Source organism: Leucoraja erinacea, chromosome 8 (genome assembly GCF_028641065.1).
Source record: "Leucoraja erinacea ecotype New England chromosome 8, Leri_hhj_1, whole genome shotgun sequence".
NCBI lineage: Eukaryota > Metazoa > Chordata > Chondrichthyes > Rajiformes > Rajidae > Leucoraja > Leucoraja erinaceus.
In genome coordinates, this window is record NC_073384.1 from 7,211,790 (window position 1) to 7,239,014 (window position 27,225).

Below are 27,225 nucleotides of genomic sequence, written 5' to 3' on the forward strand. Positions count from 1 at the left end.
AAACACTCGGGGGATATGTGACCCAAGGTCGTGCTGAAGAACTGTCAGCTCGACAGCGGAATACAGAGCAGGCTCACGACTCAGCCCAGAGAACATAGAGCAGTACAGACACAAAATGTCACTCTGCGGGACAGGCAGCATCTCTGGAGAAAAGGAATGGGTGACGTTTCGGGAGGAGACTTTTCATCATACTGAGAGTCAGGGGAGAGGCAGATACAGAGATAAGAAAGGGAAAGGTGTTTCTATGTTTCCCTCCCAGTCTGAAGAAGGGGCTCGACCCGAAACGTCACCCATTCCTTCTCTCCAAAGATGCTGCCTGTCCTGCTGAGTTACTCCAGCATTTTGTGTCTATCTTCAGTTGAAACCAGCATCTGCAGTTCCTTCCTACACATAGAACAGCACAGCACAGGACACCGGTACTGTTTTCCACATCTTTCATCCATTTGTTCTATGTCTCTCTATTCATCGTCGACATCTCTCGTTTGCCTCTCTCCTGATTCTCTATCTGAAGAAGGGTCTCGACCCAAAACGTCACCCGTCCCTTTTCTCCAGAGATGCTGCCTGCCCCGCTGAGTTACTCCAGCATCTGCAGTTTCCTTCCTGGACAAGAACAGGCCATTCGGCCCACAATTATCCGCCCGTATTGAACATGATGCCAAGATAAGCCAATCTATGTGTGGCCTGGTGACGCAACGGTAAAGCAGCTGCCTTCCAGCACCAGAGACCCGCGCTTGTACGGAGTTTGCACGTTCTCCCCGTGACTGCGTGGGGTTTTTTTCCGCGCGCTACAGTTTCTTCCCACACGCCAAAGACGCACAGGTTTGTAGGTTAATTGTAGATTGTCCCAAGTGCGTGCAGGATAGTGATAGTGTACGGGGATCGCTGTTTGGGTGGACTGAAGGGTCTGTTTCCACACTGCCAGCACACGGTCCACATCCCTCCATTTCCTGCACATCCATGTGCTTGTCCATAAATGCCACCATCGCTTCAATGCCACTATCACATCTGCCTCCACCACCACTTCTGGCAGCATGTTCCAACCACCCACCACATTCTGTGTAGAAAATCTGTCCCGCACAGCTCCTTAAAACTATGCTCACCCCCCCCCCCCCCCCCCACACTTAAAGCTATGCACTCTAGTCTGTGACACTTCCATCCTGGGAAAAAAGGTTCTGACTGTCGCCTATTTATTTATGGCTCTCATAACTTTATATACTTCCACCAGGTCCCTCCTCAAACTGGATCGCTTCTGAGGAAACAATCCAACTTTGTCCAGTCTCCACTTATAGCTGATGCCCTCTCATCCAAGCAGCATTTTGGTGAAGGGAAGACACCTCCATTTTGGTAAGCTTACCGTACAGGTCTCCATTTTGGTAAGCTTATCAAACGGGTCTCCATTTTGGCAAGCCTACTCTGCACCCTGTCCAAAGCATCTGCACCCTTCATGTAATGTGGTGACCAGAACTGCCTGGCGGGGACGCGACTATTTCTCCGAGTCGCGTCCTCGCCCCCCACCTCGCGGCCTACCAGCTGGATCGGAGCGGCCTTTCCTGCTGGGGACCGAGTACCGGACAGCGGCGCAGCGCTGGATTCACCGCGGAGCGGGCGATGCCTACCTGGGTCGCCGTTTGGAGCTCCGGAGCGTTGAGCCGCTGCTCCAACATCGTGGAGCTCTGGTGCGGAGAGCTTCCAACGCGGGCGACGCTGAACAACATGGTGGAGTCCTGGGGCGCCTTGCAGAGGGTCTGCAGCAGCAGTCTCCACCCGGCGCGGCCTACGGACTTTGGAAGCTGCCGACTCCGGTAGGAGGAGGCCGACTCTGTGCCCACGCCGCTGAGGACGTCCCGCAGCCCCGACGAGCGGTCCTGGACATCGGGCCGCCCGTAGCGGCAACTGCGGAGGGCTTGGGGAGGCCCTGACCACGAGGAACAGTGGAGGAAGAGACTGACTTTGTTGCCCATGTGGGAAACTCTGATTCTGCTGTGTGGGGATGTTTTATGTTAAATTCTATCGTGTGTTGCGACCTTTATTTTTTATTGTATGGCTGTATGGGAATTTCATTTCACTGGGCCATCTGGCACATGTGACGAATAAATGTATCTTGTATCTTGTATCTTGTACTGCAAAGGCCGTCTAACATAACATTATGCAGCTGCATCTTGACCTCTCGACTCTTATACTCAATACTTCTTCAGTATGAAAAAAAATTGAAGAATGGGAAGATTATTATTTTTTAAATTTTAGAGATACAGTGCGGAAACAGGCCCTTCGGCCCACCGAGTCCGCACCCGGCCAGCAGTCAGCCCTTACATGAGCACTATCCTACACAAACTAGGGACAATTTACAATTTTACCTAAGCTAATTTACCTACAAAGACCTTTGGAGTGTGGGAGGAAACTGGACCACATGGAGAAAACCCACGCAGGTCACGGGGAGAACGTGCAAACTCCATACAGACAGCACCTCTACCGCTGCACTGGAATTATTCATTGCAGTCTGAGCTGGGGAAGGATTTTGGCAGTATTTTTACTGCATCATGTTATAAACATTTGTGGATAGTCACTCTGATAGATGAGGAGCCAAAACAGCTGCTCATTTATTTACCCTCTTCCCTGCTACACACATCAACGAACCAAAGGCTTTGGTTCATTTTCATCAGCGTAAACCAGCTGATACGACTCGGGCTGTTGCAAGGAATTCCTCATTGTAAACCTGCAACGTTCTTCAATAGAGAAAGTGTACAAGTCCAAGAGAGGGACAGATCGGGTAATCACACAGAATCTCTTGCGCAGAGTAGGGGAGTCGAGAACCAGAAGGCATAGGATTACGGTGAGGGGGGAAAGGCGCTGCTTCTCTAAACTGAATAACTAATATTTTCTCTAATAAAATGCTCACTGCATTAAACATGGAACAGTAGAGGTCAGGAACAGGCCCTTTGGCCCACAAGGTTTGTGTCGAACATGATGCCAAGATAAACTGATCTCGTCTGCCTGCACGTGATCCATATCCCTCCATTCCCGGCGTATCCATGTGCTGATCCAAAAGCCTCTTGAAACACCGACCGCTGTGCACCCAAGATCATAAGGGATAGGAGTAGAATTGGGCCATTCAGCCCATCGAGTCCACTCCACCATTCAATCTTAAGGATAAAGGGGAAATCCTTTAAAACCGAGATGAGAAAACTTTTTTCACACAGACCGGTGAATCTCTGGAACTCTCTGCCACAGAGGGTAGTTGAGGCCAGTTCATTGGCTATATTTAAGAGGGAGTTAGATGTGGCCCTTGTGGCTAAGGGGATCAGGGGGTATGGAGAGAAGGCAGGTACGGGATACTGAGTTGGATGATCAGCCATGATCATATTGAATGGCGGTGCAGGCTCGAAGGGCCGAATGGCCTACTCCTGCACCTAATTTCTATGTTTCTATGTTTCTATGTTTCAATCACGTCCGACCTATCTCTCCCTCCCAACCCCATTCTCCTGCCTTCTCCCCACAACCTCTGATGCCCGTACTGATCAAGAATCTATCTCTATCACTGTCTCAACAATATCCACTGACTTGGCCTCCACACAGCATTCTGCAGCAAAGTATTCCACAGATTCACCAAGTTGGCGCCCCTCTGCGCGCTGGTCCCGGAAATGGACATGCAGTCGCTCATTCCAGTCACCCCACTCTTATAAACCTCCAACTCCAACAGCAGCATTCCTTACTCTTGCACTGAACATTATTCCCTTTCATCCCTCAGTCAGCGCCGTGAGGTCGGAGTTGGGCCTAGTTGGACGGGATGAGCCGTCAAGAACAAAGATGAATATGGACCCATTGTTGGGGTGGGGCACTGAGGACGTAGGGGGAGCCGGTGGGGGGGGGGGGGGGGGGGGGGGGGGGGGGGGAGGTGCACTGAGAACAAATGGGGCCCCGTTTTGTGCGGGGGAACGTAGAAGGGACGAATACATTTTGTAACTGTGTTGGCACCCTGGTGGCAACTCTTTGTGTAATCTGCACGCAAAAAACAAAGATTTTCATAGTGCCTAGCTCTGCACAAGCGAGAATAAAGCATCGTGGTAATGACGTATAGTCTTCCCGCTGACTGGATAGCACACAACAAAAAACTTTACAGAAAATGGTCACTGTGGCTTGAGTGATAGGAGCAGAATTAGGCCATTCGGCCCATCCAGTCTAATCTGCCATTCAATCATGGCTGATCTATCTCTCCCATTCTCCTGCCTTCTCCCATAACAACCCCCTGATCCCCCGTGCTAATCAAGAATCTATCTATCTTGTGTGACGATAAACACAACCAAAAGCTCGTACCTGCCTCCACCTCCACCACCCTCCATGTGCTTGCCCCGCACATCTCCTTTAAAGTAGCAACACTGGAACACTCTGAACTTTTCACCTCACAGGAGGGGGGAGGCGTATTGCCATTGCAACACGCAGGGCAAGAGCAATTGGAGTATTTTTTTAAAGAGCACTGCTGAAGGGCCTGTCCCACTTTCACGACCTCTCTGCCGAGTTTGCCCTTGACTCGTACTCGCAGCATGGTCGCCACGAGGTCGTAGGAGGTCGTAGTAGGTAGGTCGTAGCAGGCCGTGATGCTAGTCATAGGTACTCGTGGCATCAAGTAGGTCGGGGCATTTTTTCTAGCCTGATGAAGAATGTCCACGAGTAAAGAAGGTGGTGAAAGTGGGACGGGCCCTTGAATGAGGCAAGGGGAGTGCTGGAATCTTACGTTCGGGAACGGCTTGAGTTAGGGGCTACGGGTAGCGAACAGGTGCGTTGGGGGTGCAGACCCCCATCTAGTCTCCTTTAAAGTTGTGAAGCTGTTCACCAGGAAATTGCTCAATCGTGTAATGTTAAGGGTCTGTCCCACTTACGCGACCTTTACAGGCGACTGCCGGCACATGTCATAGGTCGCCGAAATTTTCAACATGTTGAAAATTTAGCGGCGACCAGAAATCGATACGACTCTTTGGAGACCACTCGCGACCATAGGCTGTACGGTCATGAGAGGTCTCCGTTGGGCGTGAGAAGTCTCCTGCAACATGTCGCCAGGGGTCGCCTGTATGGCGCCACACGGCCCCCCCCCCCCCCCCAGAACCGGAGGAACAAAAACGAACAGGCAGACGAATGCAACCACAGGATCTCATAACCACAGGATCCGCATTCGGAGTTTGTACGCGGGTTTTCCCCGGGTGCTCCGGTTTCCTCCCACGCTACAAAGATGTCCAGGTTTGTACCTTAATTGACTTTGGTGAAAATAGTAAATTATATAACCATATAACCATATAACAATTACAACACGGAAACAGGCCATCTCGGCCCTACAAGTCCATGCCGAACAAAATTTTTTTCCCCTTAGTCCCACCTGCCTGCACTCATACCATAACCCTCCATTCCCTTCTCATCCATATGCCTATCCAATTTATTTTTAAATGATACCAATGAACCTGCCTCCACCACTTCCACTGGGAGCTCATTCCACACCGCCACCACTCTCTGCGTAAAGAAGTTCCCCTTCATATTACCCCTAAACTTCTGTCCCTTAATTCTGAAGTCATGTCCTCTTGTTTGATCTTTTCCATTAATTTGCCCACCACTGAAATTGCCCCTGGTTTGTGTGGGATACTGTTGGTGTGCGGGGATCGCTGGTCGGCGCGGACTCAGTGGGCCAGAGGGCCCATTTCCGCACTGTATCTCGAAAAAACGAAAAAAATACTGCAAAATGTATCAGTGTTTGAAAAGAACTGCTAAATAAAACGACAGTAGCAGGCGTCTGAAGATGATGCATCGTCATCATCACCTGAACCAGGCGTTTAAATGAAGGCGGACAGACACAAGAGGGTTACCTTGCTTCCTCAACGCTTCATCGGGTTCATAGTGCTCGAGGATCTGCATTGCTCTTTTGGTATCATAGAAGGGAAACAGAATCTCGTTCAGACGAGGATCTCGTTGATTCTACAGCGAGGGGGGGAAAAAAACATGAATTAACGCGAGCTCCCAACACTGTCTGTCTCCATCTACACCTCACGCTGCCTCGGCAAGGCCACCAGACATAATCAGGGACCAGTCTCACCCCCCTCTCACTCCCTCTTTTCACCTCTCCCATCAGGCAAGAGGTACAGGTGTGAAAATGCACACTTCCTCCAGATTCAGGGACGGTTTCTTCCCGGTTGTTAGTAGGCAATTGAACCGTTCTAAGGTCATAAGTGATAGGAGCGGAATCTCCCATCAAGTCTACTCCGGCATTCAATCATGGCTGATCTATCTCTCCCCCCCTAACCCTATTCTCCTGCCTTCTCCCTATAACCCTTGACATCTGTACTAATCAACCCGTCCTCTCATCAACTAGAGAGCGGTCCTGAGCTACCATCTACCTCATTGGAGACCCTTGGACTATCTTTAATCAGACATTACTGGACTTTATCTTGCACTAAACATTATTCCCTTTTTCATGTATCTGTACACTGTGGGTGGCTGGACTGTCATGTGTTGTCTTTCTGCTGACTGGTTAGCACGCAACAAAAGCTTTTCACTGTACCTCGGTACATGTGGCAATAAACTAAACTGAACGATTTTTTCCTTGAAAGCATTTTATATTTAGGAAGGAACTGCAGGTGCTGGTTTAAACGCAAGATAGACACAAAATGCTGGAGTAATTCAGCGGGACAGGCAGCATCTCTGGAGAGAAGAAATGGACATTGAGGAAACACTTTTTCTCACAGAGAGTGCTGAGTGTGGAATTCTCTGCCTCTTAGAGAATTCTCTGCCTCTCCAGAGGGCGGTGGAGGCAGGTTCTCTGGATGCTTTCAAGAGAGAGCTAGATAGGGCTCTTAAAATTGCGGAGTCAGGGGATATGGGGAGAAGGCAGGAACGGGATACTGATTGTGGATGATCAGCCCTGATCACATTGAATGGCGGTGCTGGCTTGAAGGGCCGAATGGCCTACTCCTGCACCTATTGTCTATTTGCCCAAAACGTCACCCATTCCTTCTCTCCAGAGATGCTGCCTGTCCCGCTGAGTTACTACAGCTTTTTGTATCTGGCTAAACTCTAAAGCATTCTATATGATGTTATGAAAGAGCAAAGATTCCACATGGATTTGCCACAGGTCAGCCCCTGAAATGAAGTCAGCATTTTGACAAATTAGATTGAATCTATAATTTTAGAATAGAGATTTTAAGATTGGGTTATGCTAACCTCATGTTTTGCACGCTGTTGCGATTGAAATCGTGTTCAACTTTAAAGACAGATTGATTTAACCCCCCGTGAAATTTCAGCTGCAGACGATTTTACACTGCCGTTTTGCCTCCGTCTCAACATGAAGAAAGAAAGTTTATTTTCATGAGAATATTCCAATGGAGTTCCTCAATGAACCAGCATTTATTGTGACATGTGGTGCGTTGAAGAAACGGCAGAGAAAAATTAAGCAGGGCCAGCGCTCCTGATAAGGGCGGCACGCTGGCGCAGCGGTAGAGTTGCTGCCTCACAGCGCCAGAGACCCGGGTTAGATCCCGACCACGGGAGCTCTCTGTGACCTGCGTGGATTTTCTCTGAGATCTTCGGTTTCCTCCCCCACTTCAAAGACGTACAGGTTTGTAGGTTAATTGGCTTGGTGCAAATGTAAAAATTGCCCTTAGTGTGTGTATGATAGTGTTAATGTGCGGGGAACGCTGGTCGGCGCGGACTCAGTGGGCCGCAGGGCCTGTTTCCACGCTATATCTCTACACTAACTAAATTCCCAAAGACAGAGTGAGGAGTGGAGATGTGGACTTGGTATCAATGTTACAAAATGACATAGAGAGAGCCGAGACAGTGCAAAGTGCCTGTCCCACTTGGGGGGTCATTTGCGCGTCATTTATGCATCACGACGCACGACGCGCGCATGGTGCGCATTACACGTGGTGACGTAGGCAGTGACGCGCGGTCGCGCACGGCGCCCCAGGATTTTGGGATGTACAAAATCTTTGCACGCCATCTGCGTGAGGCACAAATGACGCCCGATTGGGGCAGATCCCTTAAATATTGAGGTGATAAACACAAAGCGATGGAGTAACTTAGCGGGTCAGACAGCATCTCTGGAGAAAATGGACAGGTGACGTTTCGGCAAAGAAAGAATGGGTGACGTTTCAGATCAAGACCAGAAGAAGGGACTCGACCCAAAACGTCATCCATTTTTTAGAAGGGTCTTGACCCAAAACGTAAACCCATTCCTTCTCTCCAGAGATGCTGCCTTGCCCCGCTGAGTTACTCCAGCGTTTTGTATCTATCTTCGGTGTATCTATCTTCTGCAGTTCCTTCCTATGCATGACGTTTCGGATCAAGACTCTCCTTCAGACTGAAAGGATGGGTGGGGAAGAAATGGAGGCGAGAAAAGACCAGGGCTGGCAACAGATGATCTCAGGCAAGGTGGTTCCCTTGCTGTCATCAGTCTGAAGAAGGGTTTCGGCCCGAAACGTCGCCTATTTCCTTCGCTCCATAGATGCTGCTGCACCTATGTTTCTCCAGCATTTTTGTGTACCTTGGTTCTCTGAGAGACTGGTTGTCGGTTCTGCCACGAGACTGCCATCGCCTGCTGGGGGGTCTAACATCAAGACCTGGAGCAGGGCCTTACATCGCCCGGCGCGGCCTTAACGGCTGCCGGACTTACCATCGCCCGCCACGGGCTTTAACATTTGGAGAAGAATAAAGAACAGGGGAGAGGCAAGACTTTGCCTTCCATCACAGTGAGGAGGTGTTTGGAGATTCACTGTGATGGATGTTTATGTAAATTATGTTAATTGTGTGTCTTGGTTTTTTTTTTCTTATTTGTATGACGGCAGAAATGTTATTTCATTTGTACTTAGGTTCAAATGACAATAAAAGGTACTCTGGTTCTGATTCTATTCTGGTTAGGGAAGGTGTGATCTCAAAAGAGATGCACTGCGGCCGACTGTGGGACTGTGGTAGTGTTGGATGGTTTGGATGGCTTCATCAAACGTCCAGGCTGGAGGGAGGGGAGCAAGAGCAGAGGGAAGTGTTAGTAGAAGTGGCTAAAAATGAGAAAATCCAACGAGCCCGCACCGCCCGGCGATTCCCGGTCATTAACACAAGCCTACACACACTGGGGACAATTTACACTTTTACCAAGTATACAAACCTAAGCCAATTCACCTACAGACCTGTACGTCTTTGGAGTGTGGGAGGAAACGGAAGATCTCGGAGAAAACCTACGCAGATCACGGGGAAAACGTATAAACTCCGTACAGGCAGCACCTGCAGTCAGGGTGGAACCCGGGACTCTGGCGTTGCAAGCGCTGAACGGCAGCAACACTACCGCTGTGCCACTGTGCTGCCATATGACTGCCACAGACTAAAACAGTTTTTACCCCACTGCTATAAAAGCACTAAATGTAGCCGCAAAGGAACGCAGGGGCGATACATACTAAGGGACTGTGGTACACTGTGAAATCGACAGAAGGATGGAGGGTTGGGTGTTTATGCGTGCTATTTTCATGATATTTATTTTAGTTGTTTATCTTTTAATATTTTATCTTGTATGTATCGTTAGCTTTTAGAAATGTTTGAATGGTGCACTGACTGGCTGACATTTTTAAATTTCGTTGTACATGGTTCGTGTTACAATGACAATAAAGAAACTATTCTATTCTATTCTATATTTTGATTTACTGTCTGTAGCAGGTAGTTTTATCCAGATTACTGTTTTTTTTAATATATAGATGTCACGTGGATAGAATACCAATGGGTATGAAACACAATTTATATACATGTACATTTTATGCTGGCTTTGGTTTCTTCAGTCAGAGGGTGGTGAATCTGTGGGATTCATTGCCACAGAAGGCTGTGGATGAATCCAAGTCAATGGCACAGAGAGATAGATTCTTGATTAGTACGGGGGTCAGGGGTTATGGGGAGAAGGCAGGAGAATGGGGTTAGGCTGGAGAGATAGATCAGACATGATTGAATGGCGGAGTAGACGTTCTGGGCCAAATGGCCTAATTCTGCTCCTATCACTTATGACAATGTTTGTTTTTACTCGGGTATCTCACATCATAGCATCAAGGCTGCAGAATTAAGGTCAAGGTTATTTTTATTAACAACCTAGCCGGGTGGCGCAGCGGGAGAGTAGCTGCCTCAAAGCGGCAGAGACCCGGGTTCGATCCTGACGACGGGTGGTTGTCTGTGAGGAGTTTGCACGTTCTCCCCGTGACTTGCGTGGGTTTTCTCCGGGTGCTCCGGTTTCCTCCCACACTCCAAAGACGTGCAGGTTTGTAGGTTAATTGGCTTCGGTAAAGATTGTCAATTGTCCCTTGTGTGTGTGTGTGTGTAGGATGGGGCTAGTGTGGCGGGGATCGCTGGTCTGCGCGGTCCTGGTGGGCCGAAGGGCCCGTGTTCACGCTGTGTCTCTAAACTAAACATCATCGCAACCAAGAAAGAAATAACTGACAGGTTATCAATGCACAAAAATGCACATACATTTCCAACAGTTACGCTATCCACGGAACTATGCATCAAAGTGGCACGCATTGGCAGCCAAGCGGAAGCGAAAGCAGTAATGCATCTCATTTTGTGCATCCGGATGCAGTTATTGTTACGTCATAAATAAATAGCATTAAAGATATTGCAGCGATCAAATAGTTGGGCAATCCATGCATTACATGTAGCGGGCAGGGCCGGGAGCAAAGCAAACTACCACAAGCAAGATGCATGGCAAAGTTAATGAATGAATGTTGCTTACTTCATTCAGAAAGCTGACTAATTGGTCTACAGTTAAGTAATCAGTTTTGTCTCCATTGCTGAAAAGGAATTCAGGAGAATCGTAAATCGATGGCATATTTTGCACACAGTTTTTCACAACACAAGCTCAAGAAAATGCAAGCTTCCTTCGCGGTTTCGAGAAAACCTCGTCTATTGTCAGAAAGAGATGTTCAGACTCTCTGCGAGATTCACCAACCGCAAAGCGCTATATTGTGCAGTTCCTTTATATGATAATATTTTAATCATTATTTTAACAGTGCATTCATTGTCTTTCCTGATGTGGCCCTGTAGATATTCAGACTAAATGAGAGATGTTTACTGCAAATATTGAATGCATTACAATTAATTTGCAAAACTGAAGCAATACCCGACAAGCTACATTTTCTACGGGCCCACCGTGAGGAGATATCCTGACTTAAGCACGTGTGAAATGACCATTTTTTTCCTTCGCTAAAGGAAGTATTATTTTCATTGCACTTCAATATTTAAATGCTACAAATCAAAGTATCAGCTTGTGGCCATTCAACTTCAATTCCAAGAAAGAGGAAATTTAAAATGGTATTTCGGCTTAACCTCAGCTAATTATTTATAGACACACAAAATGCTGGAGTAACTCAGCGGGACAGGCAGCATCTTCAGAGTAGAGAATATTGATTTCTCGAGCTTCAAGTAACCCTTGCATCCCCACTCTCTCTCCGTCCCTCCCCCACCTTAGTCCTCGTGCTAGTTTCACTGTCGTCCTGCTGAATTTCACTATATCACCTTTCCCACAGCCAACAATGGACCATTGTGGGCTCCAGCTTTTCTTGATCATCGTTGCTGGCTTTGCTTTGCTTTGTCCTTCTGCATATCTTTCATTCGTTTGTTCTGTGTACCTTTTTCCCCATCTCTTGTTTTCCTCTCCCCTGACTCTCGGTCTGAGGAAGGGTCCAGACCTGAAACATCACCGTGGAAACAGCCCGCCGACTCCGCGCCGACCAGCGACAACCCTTACGCCACTTTTATCGTACACGCTACGGACAATTTGCAGAAGCCAATTAACCCACAAACCGTGCACGTCTTTGGAGTGCGAGAAGAAAACCGGAGTACCCGGAGAAAACCCACGCGGTCACGGGGAGAATGTACAAACGCTGTACAGGTGGCACCCGTGGTCAGGATCGAACCTGGGTTTCGCAACTCTACCGCTGGGCCCATGTGCCATTCTACTCAAGTTCTATTCAAAATTACAAAAGGAGTTAAGGGATACTGGGAGAAGGCAGGAACGGGGTACTGATTGTGGATGATGGCTCGAAGGGCCGAATGGCCTACTCCCACACCTATTGTCTATTGAAAGGTGTCGAGGGATTTGGACCAAACGTGGACAAATGGGGCATCTTGGTCAGCAGGGACGAGTTAACCAGCGGGCCTGTTTAAACGCTGTATGATTCCAATACCAAGTACTTCTGACAGCGAGCCTTTGATGTGGCTTTCAGTTAGTACAGTGCAATTATTTATTATCTAGTGGTAGCTGTGTGGAATGAGCTTCCAGTGAAGGTGGTGGAGGCAGGTTCGTTTTTTATCATTTAAAAATAAATTGGATAGTTTATATGGATGGGAAGGGAATGGAGGGTTATGGTCTGAGCGAGCCTATATGGGATGTGGATTATGTGTTCGGCAGGACTAGAAGGGTCGACAGTTTCCGTGCAATTGTTATATGGTTATATGGTTATATTTCAAGATTCTTTTTACACAATTACACAGGGCGGCACGGTGGCGCAGCGGTACAGCTGCTGCCTTATGGTGCATGCAGCGCCAGAAACCCCGGTTCAATGCTGACTACGGGTGCTTGACTGTGCGGAGTTTGTACGTTCTCCCCGTGACCCCGTGGGTTTTCTCCGAGGTCATCGGTTTCCTCCCACACTCCAAAGACGTGCAGGTTTGTAGGTTAATTGGCTTGGAGTAGTTGTACGTTGTCCCTAGAGTGTGTAGGACGGTGTTAGTGTGCGGGGATCGCTGATCGGTGCGGACTCAGTGGGCCGAAGGGACTGTTTCCATGCTGTATCTATAAACTAAACTAAACTAAACTAATGGAAATGTCCAACTCACCAGATCACATACTTTCTGGCATTAACGCCTCTACTCCCTTAGAAGGCTAATGAAGTTTGGCATGTCCCCTACAGCTCTCTCCAACTTCTACAGATGCACTATAGAAAGCATTTGATCAGGGGTCACCACAGCACGGTTTGGGAACAGCTCCATCCAAGACCCTGAGAAATTGCAGATAATTGTGGACCACTGTCCCTTCTACTGACTCCATCTACGCCTCACGCTGCCTCGGCAAATCCAGCAGCAGCATCAAGGACCAGTCGCACCCCGGCCACTCCCTCTTCTCCCCTCTCCCATCGGGCAAAAGCTATAGAAGTGTGAAAACGCACACACCTCCAGATTCAGGGACAGTTTCTTCCCAGCTGTTATCAGGCAACTGAACCATCCCACCACAACCAGAGAGCAGAGCTGAACTACTATCTACCTCTTTGGTGACCCCCTCGGACTATCCTTGATCGAACCTTGCCAGCTTTATCTTTCACTAAATGTTATTCCCTTATCATGTATCTGTACACTGATTGTAATCATGTATTGTCCTTCCGCTGGCTGGTTGGCACGCAACAAAAGCTTTTCACTGTACCTCGGTACACGTGACAATAAACTAGACTGAACTAACAGGACCCATAGCATGATATATCCCAAGGTGTTGTATTAAGTTAATATTTTATCTAAACTAGCAGCATAGATTAACAAATGACTGTTAGTCCAGCAGATGCAGAATAAATCCAGCTGCACTCCACACTAGATTAATTGTTAAGGTTAAATTAAATGAATATTTGTTATGTTTTCAATGCCATTATTAATTTATCATAACAAGTACTGTAACAACATATGGGTCAACATGCCATGTCCTCTCTTAGTGAAAAGAGATTTTAAAAACAGCATGGACCAGATGTCATGTATCTGCACACTGTGGGCGGCTCGATTGCAGGCATGTATTGTCTTTCCGCTGACTGGTTAGCGGGCAACAAAAGTACAACACTTGCACGTGGCATCACGGTGGTGCAGCGGCAGAGTTTCAGCCTCACTGCGCCCGAGACGCAGGTTCGATCCCGACCACGGGTACTGCCTGTATGGAGTTTGCACGTTCTCCCCGTGACCTGTGTGGGTTTTCTCCGGGTGCTCCGGTTTTCTCCCACACTCCAAAGACGTGCAGGTTTGTCGGTTAATTGGCTTCGGTGAAAATTTGTAAATTGTCCCTAGTGAGCGTAGGATAGTGTTAGTGTGCGGCGATCGCCGTTCGGCACGGACTCGGTGGGCCGAAGGGACAGTTTCCGCGCTGTATCTCCAAACTAAACTAAACTTGCAGTGGAACTAAACATACAGATGTGAATGCAGAAAGCTGCCAACACACGAAACATGCATTCACTGCCCGTACCCAAAGACACATCTTGCCCTCCAATGTCTGTTATATTCCCACAAATGCTGCTCTTATTAATGCATTAATAAACCGCCTGGAGCTTCAATTAGTTTAGTGTAGAGATACAGAGCGGAAACAGTCCCTTCGGCCCATCGAGTCCGCACTGGCCAGCAATCCCTGCACACTAACACTATTCTACACACACTAGGGACAATTGACACAAAATACTGGAGCAACTCAGCGGGACAGGCAGAAACTCTGGAGGAACGGAATGGTTGACATTTCGGGTCGAGACCCTTCTTCCGACCCGAAACGTCACCCATTCCTTCTCTCCAGAGATGCTGCCTGTCCCGCTGAGTTACTCCGGCTTTTTGTGTCCGTCTTCGGTTTAAACCAGCATCTGCAGTTCCTTCCTACACTCGGGCCAATTTACATTTACACCAAGCCAATTAACCTGTAGACCTGGACATCTTTGGAGTGTGGGAGGAAACCGGAGCACCCGCAGAAAACCCATGCAGGTCACGGGGAGAACGTGCAAACACCTTACGGGCAAACTTCATGTTGTCAGGATGGAACCCGGGTCTCTGGCGCTGTAAGGCAGCGACTCGACCACTGTGCCTCCGTGACATCGTTAATTAATAATCACTACACGTTCCGAATAATTAAACACTTACAGTTTCCTGAATAGTTCTTCGATGTCAGTGCGCGGGCAAATTTTTTGAGTTAGTGCATAAAACTTATCAAAGGTGAAAACAGCTGGCTCAATCTCATCAATCTGTAAGACATGAGAGAATATCATTAATATTTATTTGAAGATTTATTAACCTATCAAGCTTATTAATAACATGATTATATGAAATCAATATAATACGGACAGCTTTTATATTTTCTTATCAGTAATGCAATGAAAATAGTACCGTGGCCTGAAATAAAATTGGTCATAAGATCTCAGAGTAATCTGAATATCCACCTTACTGTACATGCACAAGAGTATTCTGCACAAAATGATAGTGCGGGGGAAAGGTGTATTTCTGTGGCTGCAGTCAAGGTTTGGAGCAGCGGTAGAGTTGCTGCCTCAACTATGTTGGTAGCCACGACATATAACCATATAACCATATAACAATTACAGCACGGAAACCGGCCATCTCGGCCCTACAAGTCCGTGCCGAACAAATTTTTTTCCCCTTAGTCCCACCTGCCTGCACTCATACCATAACCCTCCATTCCCTTCTCATCCAAATGCCTATCCAATTTATTTTTAAATGATACCAATGAACCTGCCTCCACCACTTCCACTGGAAGCTCATTCCACACCGCTACCACTCTCTGAGTAAAGAAGTTCCCCCTCATATTACCCCTAAACTTCTGTCCTTTAATGCTGAAGTCATGTCCTCTTGTTTGAATCTTCCCTATTCTCAAAGGGAAAAGCTTGTCCACATCAACTCTGTTGCCCAACTCCTACATGGGTAGGAAGGGAGGTGAGGTTTTACAGAGAGTATGTAGAGAGTGAGATGCAGGCCCACCGCCGATATACAAACGGAGACCAATGGTACCGGAATGTTCCGCCGGGCGTGCCAAGATTCCGGCCCGCAAAGGCGACCTCGGTAAGTCGGCTATGATGGTGAACGTGTGATTTGAGTATAGGAGCAGGGAGGTTCTACTGCAGTTGTACAGGGCCTTGGTGAGACCACACCTGGAGTATTGCGTACAGTTTTGGTCTCCTAATCTGAGGAAAGACATTCTTGCCATAGAGGGAGTACAGCGAAGGTTCACCAGACTGATTCCTGGGATGGCAGGACTTTCATATGAAGAAAGACTGGATAGACTTGGCTTGTACTCGCTAGAATTTAGAAGATTGAGGGGGGATTTTATAGAAACGTACAAAATTCTTCGGCCCAACACGTTCCTGCTGACCCTGATACCCATGTAAGCTCGTCCCATATCCCTCTAAATCTTTCCTATTCACGTATCTATCCTGTGTCTTTTAAATGTTGTTATAGTTCCTGCCTCAACTACCTCCTCTGGCAACTCCTTCCACACACCCACCACCTACAGGGTGAAAAGGATGCCCCTCAGGTTCCCATTTAAATCTTGGCCTTGGACAAAAATGCTGGAGAAACTCAGTGGGTGCAGCAGCATCTATGGAGCAAAGGAAATAGGCAACGTTTCGGGCCGAAACCCTTCTTCAGTCTGATGGCCTTGGCCTTCTCGTCTTAAACCTCTGTCCTCTAGATTTTGATTTCCCTACTCTAGGTAAAGGACTCTATGCATCCCCCCCTATATATTCCCTTCACGATGTTTTGCAACTCTATAAGATCACCCCTCAGCCTCCTGAATGACAAGGAATACAGCCCTAGTCTACCCAACCCCTCCCTATAGCTCATGACCCCAGGGCCTGATGACATCTTTGTAAATCTTCTCTGCACCCTTTCTAGCTAAGCAGCATTCTTCCCACAGCGGATTGACCAAGACTGAACACTCTGCTCCGAATGCAGCCTCACCAACGTCTTGTACAACTCTAGCAGGTCCTCCCAACGTCTATACTCAATATCGACACAAAATGCTGGAGTAACTCAGCAGGACAGGCAGTATCTCTGGAGCGAATGAATGGGTGACGTTTTGGGTCGAGACCCTCTTCAGACTGATCTCAGTACTCAATACTCTGACGGATGGAGGCGAATGTGGAGAAAGCCTTCTCGACCTCCACAATCAGTTTAGTTTTAGCTTTACTTTAGTGATACAGCGTGGGGGCAGGTCCTTTGGCTGGTTAACATGCAACAAAAGCTTTGCACTGCACCTCAGTACATGTGACAGGACAATAAACTAAACTTTCTCCCCCTCCCCCCCTCCCCAACCCTCACTACAATCAGTTTGAAGAAGGGTGAAGACCCGAAACTTTGCCCGTCCATATTCTCCACGGATGCTGCCTGAGCTGCTGAGTTACTCCAGCACTTTGTGCTTTCCCCACAAAACCTTCAGCTGGTGCACCTGAAGTCCCCACCACTGCCGGACTGTGCGTCTTTGGAGCGTGGGAGGAAACCGGGGCTCCCAGAGGAAACCCACACGGTCACGGGGTGAACGTACAAACTCCGCACAGACAGCACCGAACCCGGGTCAGGATCGAACCCGGGTCTCGGACGCTGAGAGGCAGCGACTCTACCGCTGCGCCACCGTGCACTGTTGTATGCTCTTGGCAAATAGTCCCCAATGCCCCCCTGTCCCACTTAGGAAACCTGAGCGGAAACCTCTGGAGACTTTGCGCCCCACCCAAGGTTTCCGTGCGGTTCCCGGAGGTTGCAGGTGGTTGCCGGAGGTTGCAGGTAGTGGAAGCAGGTAGGGAGACTGACAAAAAAACTCCGGGAACCGCACGGAAATCATGGGTGGGGCGCAAAGTCTCCAGAGGTTTCTGTTCAGGTTTCCTAAGTGGGACAGTGGCATTAGCCTTACTACTAGAATGGCTAATGTGTGCAATGTGACCCTGTTCACGGGGCTGCCTATATTGATTGAAACACTGCAAAAAATTTACATTCCATTATTTTATTTAGTTTTTTCAATTAATTTCTATTGCTTTAAGGTATTATTAAATAAAAGTTTAATTTTTAATTAGCTTTTAAAAATTATTTTGTTTTAATTATTTGAATCTCTTTGAAGCATTTTGCACAGTCTCAGTTTCAAGTAACCCTTGCATCCCCTCTCTCTCCGTCTCTCCCCACCCGAGTCATTGCACTAGTTTCACTGTCGTCCGGGTGAGTTTCATTGTCTGTATAACACGTTATCGCCTTCCCCGCAGCAAACATTGTAACTAATGCACATAGGGAGAGCTATCGGGAGAGGTCTCTACTCCTTGGAGCGCTGGAGGATGAGGGGTGATCTTATTGAGGTGTATAAAATCATGAGATGAATAGATCGGGTAGATGCACTGAGCCCCTTGCCCAGAGTAGGGGAATCGAGGACCAGAGGACATAGGTTTAAGTTGAATGGGGAAAAGATTAATAAGAATCTGTGTGGTAATGTTTTCACACAGAGGGTGATAGGTGCATGGAACAAGCTGCCAGAGGAGGTAGTTGAGGCAGGGACTATATATTGTTCATAACAATAGACAATAGGTGCAGGAGTAGGCCATTCGGCCCTTCGAACCAGCACCACCATTCAATGTGATCATGGCTGATCATCCACAATCAGTACCCTGTTCCTGCCTTCTCCCCATATCCACTGACTCCGCTATTTTTAAGAGCCCTATCTAGCTCTCTCTTGAAAGCATCCAGAGAACCTGCCTCCACAGCCCTCTGAGGCAGAGAATTCCACAGACTCACCACTCTCTGTGAGAAAAAGTGTTTCCTCGTCTCACCACTCTCTGTGAGAAAAAGTGTTTCCTCGTCTCCGTTCTAAATGGCTTACTCCTTATTCTTAAACTGTGGCCCCTGGTTCTGGATTCCCCCAACATCAGGAACATGTTTCCTGCCATATTCCTTTTCCTCTATTCCCTGCACTTCTATCTGCTTATCAAAAAGCCTCTTAATCTTAAATACCACTATCTGCCTCTCCGCATATCTCCTTTAAACCTTCTCCCTCGCAATATATAGCTATGGCCTCTATGGTTGGACACTTCCACCCTGGGAAAAGGTTCTGCCTCTCTATCATATCTATTCCTCTCATAACTTCTATTAAGTCTCCCCTCAACCTCTGATGTTCCAAGTCTATCCAACCTCTCCCTGGAGCTGAAACCCTTTCACCCAGCCAGCATTTTAGTAAACATCTCCTCTCAAAAAAATATCAATACAAACTTTATTTGGAATGAAAAATATTTACAATTCATGAACTGTGCAAAATTCCTCTGGCATTCTCCATGGCTGTACATACATTCATTATTCATAATCATTTTTTATTAGCCAAGTATGTTTTGCAACATACAAGGAATTTTAATTGGCAGTGTTTACAAAAACCATAATTACAAAAGGATGTGTAAGAAAGAACTGCAGATGCTGGAAAAATCCAAGGCAGCCAAAAATGCTGGAGAAACTCAGCGGGTGAGGCAGCATCTCGGGAGCGAAGGAAATTGGCGACATATCAGGTCTTCGGTCTGAAGGTGAGTCTCGACCCGAAACGTCGCCTATTCCTTCTCTCCATAGCTGCTGCCTCACCCGCTGAGTTTCTCCAGCATTTTTGTCTACCTTTAATTATAAAAGGACGTTCCTTTAGGAAGGAGATGAGGAGGAATTTCTTTAGTCAGAGGGTGGGAATTCTTTGCCACAGAAGGCCGTGGAAGCCAAGTCAGTGGATATTTTTAAAGCAGAGAAAGGAAGTCACAGTTTAAGAATAAATGGGTAGGTCATTTAGGACTGAGATGAGGAAACATTTCTTCACCCAGAGAGTTGCGAATCTGTGGAATTCTCTGCCACAGAAGGCAGTGGATTCCATTGAACTGGATGTTTTCAAGAGAGAGTTAGATTTAGCTCTTCGGGCTAACGGAATCAAGGGATATGGGGAGAACGGTGTACTGATTTTGGATGATCAGCCATGATCATATTGAATGGTGGTGCTGTCTCGAAGGTTCGAGTGGCCTACTCCTGCACCTACCTTGTGTGTTTCTATGATTAGTATGGCTGACAGGGGTTATGGGGAGAAGGCAGGAGAATGGGGTGAGGAGGGAGAGATAGATCAGCCATGATTGAATGGCGAGGTAGACCTGATGGGCCGAATGGCCTAATTCTGCTCCTGTTTCTTATGAGCTTATGACCCAGCACCCTTGCCACTCGTGTGGCACCCTGGGGTGACATCCCTTCCCACATTTGCACCCTCTCGAAAACATCTCGGAAGGCATATGGAGGGAATTCCCAAGTTCAGGGCCTTGGTTGTTGCAGCCGTCATCACCAAGGGTGAAGCAATAAAATTTGATAAAGTGCAAGGGTATTGAGAGGACTAGACCTTGGAAGCTAGTAACAGGATAGTGCGGGACCATACTATAGAACCAACCTATTGACCACTATAAATAATAATCATTTTCAATGTCATTGCACTAGTTTCACGGCCGTCCTGGTGAGTTTCATTGTCTGTATAACTCGTTATCACCTACCCACAGCGAACAATGTAGCTAATGCATATAGGGAGAACTATCGGGAGAGGTAGAGTAGGCTGGGACTCTATTACTTGGGGCAGAGGAGGATAAGGGTTGATCTTATTGAGGTGTATAAAAATCATGAGATGAATAGATCGGGCAGACACACAGAGCCCCTTGCCCAGAGTAGGGGAATCGAGGACCAGAGAACATAGGTTTAAGGTGAATGGGGAAATTATTGATAAGAATCTGAGTGGTAATGTTTTCACACAGAGGGTGGTGGGTGTATGGAACGAGATGCGAGAGGAGGTAGTTGAGGCTGGGATTATCCCAACGTTTAAGAAACAGTAAATGGCCTGTCCAACTTTCACAACCTAATTCACGACCTCTGCCGAGTTTGCCCTTGACTCATACTCGCAGCATGGTCGTCACGAGGTCATAGTTAGGGTCGTAGGTAGGTCGTGATGCTAGTCGTAGGTACTCGTGGCATCAAGTAGGTCGGGACGTTTTTTCTAGCCTGATGAAAAATGTCCACGAGTAAAAAAGGTCGTGAATTAGGTCTTGAAAGTGGGACAGGCCCTTTAGACAGGTACATGGATGGGACAGGTTTGGAGGGATATGGGCCAAATGCAGACAAGTGGGACTAGTATAGCTGGGACATGTTGCTGGTGTGGGCTGAAGGGCCTGTTTCCATGCTGCATCAATGGTGAATGGGGAAATGATTAATAAGAATCTGTTTTACACTATATTTCATTAAATTATTTCCACACTATATTTCATTAAAAAAAAGACAGAAGGCATATTCAAGGATCCAAAAAAACTTACCTTGCCACTTGGAAAACCGAGTTCTTTCAATACCTGAAATATCACCTTTTCTGTCTTGCCTGATGCAAAAGTTCTGGTAATACTGGAAAACAAAATGACAACCAAATGCTCACAGACTCTGGATTCTTAGGAGTAATTGCCTGCCCGCTTATCTCCAAAAAGTGAGTTTGGATTGTTCTAATTTTATCCACATTGTCACACCAATTTACACTCGCAAAACTGAGTTATTGAAGCCAGCTTCAGGAGGCACAGCACCGACTTAGCCCCCCTACACATCAACGGCGAGTGTGTGGAGAGGGTCAACACCTTCCGGTTTCTCGGCGTCCATATCGCTGCTGACATCTCCTGGACGGACAACACGACAGCGGTCATCAAGAAGGCTCAGCAGCGGCTGCACTTCCTGAGGGTCCTCAGGAAGCACAACCTGGACTCTAACCTGCTGCTGACTTTCTACCGCTCGTCCATCGAGAGCCTGCTGACATACTGCATTACAGCATGGTATGGCAGCTGCACCATGGCAGACAGGGAGAGGCTTCAGAGGGTAACCAGGACAGCGCAGAGGATCATTGGCTGCCCTCTCCCCTCCCTGATGGACATCTACACCTCCCGCTGCCTTAGCAGGGCAAAGAAGATCATCAAAGACAGCTCCCATCCTGCGTTTGGACTGTTCGACCTGCTGCCCTCTGGAAGGCGCTATAGGTGTATCAAATCCAGGACAAACAGACTCAGGAATAGTTGCTTTCCGAGAATTATAACTACTATAAATTCAAATTCACACATGCACTGACTACACCGCCCAACACGGACTTCCATCTGTATATATGTATATATGTATGTAGCGCCGCAGAATTTGTGCACCTATTCCCCCCCCCATCTCCCTTCTGTTTTTTGTTTTTTCTGTTTCTTGTTTTTTGTGCTAAATTGTATGTATGCACTGAGTACGAGCAGCTTTCAGTTTCACTGTACATGTATAGTGACAATAAATGGCATATCTATATCTATCAAATAATGCACACTGGAGTTTGTTGAACCAATACCATCCACAGTCCACTCTTCGATGATTTGCCTTTGGTGAAATAGCCATGTGCCCGGATATTGGTACAATGTGGAAACAGGCCCTTCGGCCCAACTTGCACACGCTGACCAACATGCCCCATCCACACTAGTCACACTTGCTCATGCTTGAATCATAGCCTTTAAACCTATCCAATTCATGCACCTGTGCAAATATCCCTTAAACATTATGATAGTACCTGCCTCAACTATCTCTTCCGGCAGCTCGTTCTACAAACCTGTCGCCCTTTGTGTAAAAATGTTAGGCCTCAGGTTCCTATTAAATCTTTCCCCCCTTACCTTAAACCTATATCCTCTGGTTCTCGATTCCCTTACTCTGGGCAAAAGACCGTGCGTTTACCCGATCTAGTCACCTCATGATTTTGTACACCTTCACCCCTCATCCTCTTGCGCTCCAAGGAATAGAGTCCCAGCCTGCTCAACCTCTCCTGAAAGCTCAGGCATTGGAGTCCCAGCAACATCCTCATAAATCTTCTCTGCACCATTTCAATAGACAATAGACAATAGGTGCTTCTTCTTCTGTCGTGTGTCCTTTAGACCTGCAGCTCCAGGTCAATCAGACCTCGTTCACCATTCGGTGGCCAACCGGTGTTTGGGGCAACTGGTGACTATGTAGTCCACTGTCTGTGTTGGGTCCCCACACTCGCAGGAGGAGCTCGCTGTCCACGAGGCCCCACCTCTTCATCGCTACTCCATGGCGTCCGATGCCTGTCCTCAAGCGGTTGAGGGTTGTCCACTGCTTTCGGGGCAGGTCCTGGCCAGGGACGTCCATGGGGTCATCGATGTACTGGTGTAGCCTAGATGGTTCCGCTGACTTCCACTGGTCTCTCCATCTCGTCTACGAGAGCGTGCTTGAAATCCACCCCGCGGAAGTCCCCCCCCCCGAAAATGTGTTCCCTAGGCGGGCCGAATTTGCCCCCTGTGGCTGGAGCTCTGGAACATTCCGGTACCATCACATTCCTCTCAGAGACCGTGACCTCCGGCAAAACGGATAATCCGGCAAGACTCTGGACTCAAAAATCTGTGGTGGATCTGTATCTCACTGCAATAAACCAATAAGCACTTTAATTTAGATTAGTTTAGAGATACAGCACGGAAACATCGCACCGACCAGCGATCCCCGCACACTTCCACTATCCTGCACACAGCAGGGGAGAAATTAAATCTATAACAAGCCAATTAACCTACAAAGATGTATGTCTCTGGGGAGTGAGGGGGAAACCAGAGCACCCAGAGAAAACCCACGCAGGTCACAGGGAGAATGTGCAAACTCCGTACAGACAGCACCCGTAGTCCTGGACTCTCCCTCCAGTGGAAACATCCTCTCCACATCCACTCTATCCAAGCCTTTCACTACTCTGTATGTTTCAAAGAGGTCCCCCCCCTCATTCTTCTATACTCCAGCGAGTACAGGCAGCACCTGGCACAGGACCTGTGGCCCAGTGAGGCAGCAGCTTTACCGCTGCGCCACCGTGCTGGCTGCCCACTTTCTCGAAGCGCCCTAAATGCCATAAGTAGGACAGAATTTCTCACCTCCTTACTGGAATCTTTCCATTTACATTAGTCAGAAACGATAATCTCATCCAGCTGAAAGAAGAAAAAAAAAATCATTCATGTTATTATTTATCAACTCCGGGCCAGACAGGAGGATGGAAGCAGCATGACAGACACAAGTGCTGGAGTAACTCAGCGGGACAGGCAGCATCGCTGGAGAGAAGGAATGGGTGACGTTTCAGGTCGAGACCCTTCTTCATAAGATCATAAGTTCATAAGTGATGGGGGCAGAATTAGGCCATTCGGCCCATCAAGCCTATGCCATTCAATCATGGCTGATATATCTCTCCCTCCTAACCCCATTCTTCTGCCTTCTCCCCATAACCTCCGCCTCTCCCCATAACCTCTGCCACCCATACCAATCAAGAATCTATCTATCTCTGCTTTAATTCTATCCACTGACTTGGCCTCCACAGCCTTCTGTGGCAAAGAATTCCTCAGATTCACCGCCCTCTGACAAAATAAATTCCTCCTCATCTCCTTCTTAAAATAATGTCCTTTAATTATGTGGCTGTGGTCTCTAGTCCTTGACTCTCCCATTAGTGGAAACATCCTCTCCACATTCACTCTATCCAGGCCTTTCGCTATTCTTTAAACTCGATTCGAAACTGTGGGCGGAGGTGATGGGAATATGGGGAGAGGAGGTTGCAAGAACAATTAGTGGGGTAATGGATTGTGTTCTGGGCTGTGTTAAAACATCCTCTGAGATCACACGGATAAATAGAACCTCTAACAGAACAGCCCATGCCGACCATCGATCACCCATTCACATAGAGTCTGAAGAAGGGTCTCGATCCGAAAAGTCACCCATTCCTTCTCTCCAGAGATGCTGCCTGTCCCGCAGAGTTACTCCAGTACTTTGTGTCTGTCATCGGTGTAAACCAGCATCTGCAGTTCCTTCCTACACATGGAAGGACAGGAGTAACTCTGCAGGTCATGCAGCATCTCTGGAGAATCCGTCTGAAGAAGGGTCTTGACCCAAAACTTTACCTATCCTAAAAGCCCTGTCCCACTGTACGAGTTCATTCAAGAGCTCTCCCGAGTTTACAAAAAAATCAAACTCGTGGTAAGCACGTAGAATTTACGTAGCGGGTACGTCGGAGCTCGGGGACGTCTCTTAGCGGCTCGTAACTCTAACTGCAGGTACTTGGGAAACGGGGTAAGCTCTGAAAGACTCGTGAAGATTTTTCAACTTGTTGAAAAATGTCCACGAGAGCCCCGAGTACCTGCGAGTGGCCATTACCTTTAAACTCCGAGTTCGAATCGGGGCTAAACTCGGGAGAACTCTTGAATGAAATCGTATGTGGGAGAGGGCTTTTACGCTCCACAGATGCTGCCTGACCCGTGAAGCTACTCCAGCACTTAATGTCTACTCGAGGAAAAAGTGCTATTTACGACTAATAAAATGAGTCTGAAGAAATGGCCCGACTTGAAACACCTATCCATCCCCTCCACAGATGCTGCCTGACCTGCTGAGTTCCTCCAGTGCTTTGTTACCATTATAAATGGCCATTTTTTACTGAGTCCACTCACACACTAGTTCTATGCTATCCCAATATCTCACCCACTCACTACACGCAAGGGGCAATTTACAGAGGGCAATTAGCCGAAAAACCTGCACGTCTTTGGGATGTGAGAGAAAGCCCACGGTGACGGGGCAAACTGACAAACTCCGCACAGACAGCACCTGAGGTCAGGATTGAACCGGGGTCTCTGGCGCTGCGAGGCAGCAGCTCTACCGCTGCGCCACCCTGCCACTCCTCCACCCTGCCACTCCTCAAACACCCTGATGGCCCCGCATCACGGACATTTAAACAAACATTTGATAAAGGTTCACTACTTACTAAACAGATAACTCACAAAACGGTTAGTTAGATGCAACTCGGCTTGGACAAACTCTGAACATTAATCCCCCATTATCTGTTATTTGCATATTATCAGTTTATTTATTCATGTGTGTATATACGTATATAATGGTATATGGACACACTGATCTGTTCTGTAGTCAATGCCTACTATATTCTATTGTGCTGAAGCAAAGCAAGAATATAATTGTCCTATCAGGGACACATGACAATAAACTCTCTTGAATCTTGAACCTCAAACTTTACTTATTATCGGTTGATGGAAGTGGCGAGGACACCAGCCAAGTAAGCAGCACACGCACGTGACTCTCCTCATGTCACCACTTCCATAAACAAAGAATGACATGGTATTTTATACTGTGTTTTTGTCACTAAAGCACATTCCAAAGATGTAAGTCATGGTCAGAGATACAGTCAATACAAATTACCACAGGATGCGGCTGAGTTTGTTTCCTGTCAATCAGCAGTCGCATATATCAAAGGCATCCTATCAGTTTTTAAGAAGGAACTGCAGATGCTGGAAAGGGGTACTTTCAAGACAAGACATTTTAAAGGCATCAGTCATTGTGTCAATATACCTCACTGGGACAAGTCTGGGCTTCTCTCTCTCATCAATTGGTAGACACATTTCAAAGGCATTGGTCATTGTCTCAATACACAGCAACCTGGGAGCAAGCCTGGGCTTATCTCTCTCTCTTATCAATCTACTGGAGAAGATCTGCTTGAGACGAAGTACAAGCTATAACCTAATCGAGGATTCCATTATATATATATTTAAAAACATTTAACCTTTTCACATTCAAATAGATGTTAAAATATGATTAAAAACATCATAAAACGCTAACAAGTAATGTTAACTATCCAAATGTCACCTATCCATGTTCTTCATGAGATGCTGCCTGCCTTGAGATGTCACCGATCCATGGTAGGTGCCGTTTCATGTTAGGACCCTCCTTCAGATCTGAAACGTCACCTATCCATGTTCTCCAGAGAGGCTGCCTGACCCGCTGAGTTACACCAGCACACACGCACCGAGTTACACAAAAGCACTTGGTGTCTTTTTTATACCTCCAAAAAACGCTCTTCACAAAATAGTTGGTTTAGTTTAGAGATACAGCGCGGAAACAGGCCCTTCGGCCCACCGAGTCCGCGCCGACCAGCACATTAACACTATCCTACGCCCATGAGGGACAATTTACTGTACAGCTTTACCGAAACCAATTAGCCTACAAACCTGTACGTCTTTGGAGTGTGGGAGATCACGGAGAAAACCCACACAGGTCACGGGGAGAACGTACAAACTCAGTACAGACAGCACTCGTAGTCGGGATCGAACCCGGTTCTCTAGCGGCACGAGGCAGTAACTCTACCGCTGCGCCACTGTGCCGTGTTTGTTACTGCTTTCATATTTAAGGGCCTGTCCCACTGTACAATGTAATTCAAGAGTTCTCTGGAGTTTCCCCTGATTCGAACTTGGAGAATTACGGTGATAGTTGCACGTAGGTACTCGGGGCTCTCGTGGACAATTTTCAACATGTTGAAAAATCTTCCCGAGCTTACCGCGTTTCCTGAGTACCTGCCGTTAGCATTACGAGCTGCTAAGAGACGTCCCGAGCTCCGACGTACCCGCTACGTACATTCTACGTACTTTC

At 47.5% G+C, this 27,225-nt stretch overlaps 1 protein-coding gene across 7 annotated transcripts in view; it reads right to left on the bottom strand.

The window, feature by feature from the left end:
- LOC129699284 (1-phosphatidylinositol 4,5-bisphosphate phosphodiesterase beta-4) overlaps positions 1–27,225 on the bottom strand; it is a 524,489-nt gene that overhangs the window by 145,870 nt on the left and 351,394 nt on the right. For all 7 annotated transcript variants that reach the window (XM_055638946.1, XM_055638944.1, XM_055638943.1 and 4 more), the window contains 5 exons: positions 23,688–23,741; positions 21,081–21,162; positions 14,875–14,975; positions 10,736–10,793; positions 5,847–5,955 (listed from right to left, as the gene is read on the bottom strand). In XM_055638946.1, the coding sequence (XP_055494921.1) occupies positions 5,847–5,955; positions 10,736–10,793; positions 14,875–14,975; positions 21,081–21,162; positions 23,688–23,741 (404 nt within the window). The remainder of the gene's footprint in view (positions 1–5,846; positions 5,956–10,735; positions 10,794–14,874; positions 14,976–21,080; positions 21,163–23,687; positions 23,742–27,225) is intronic.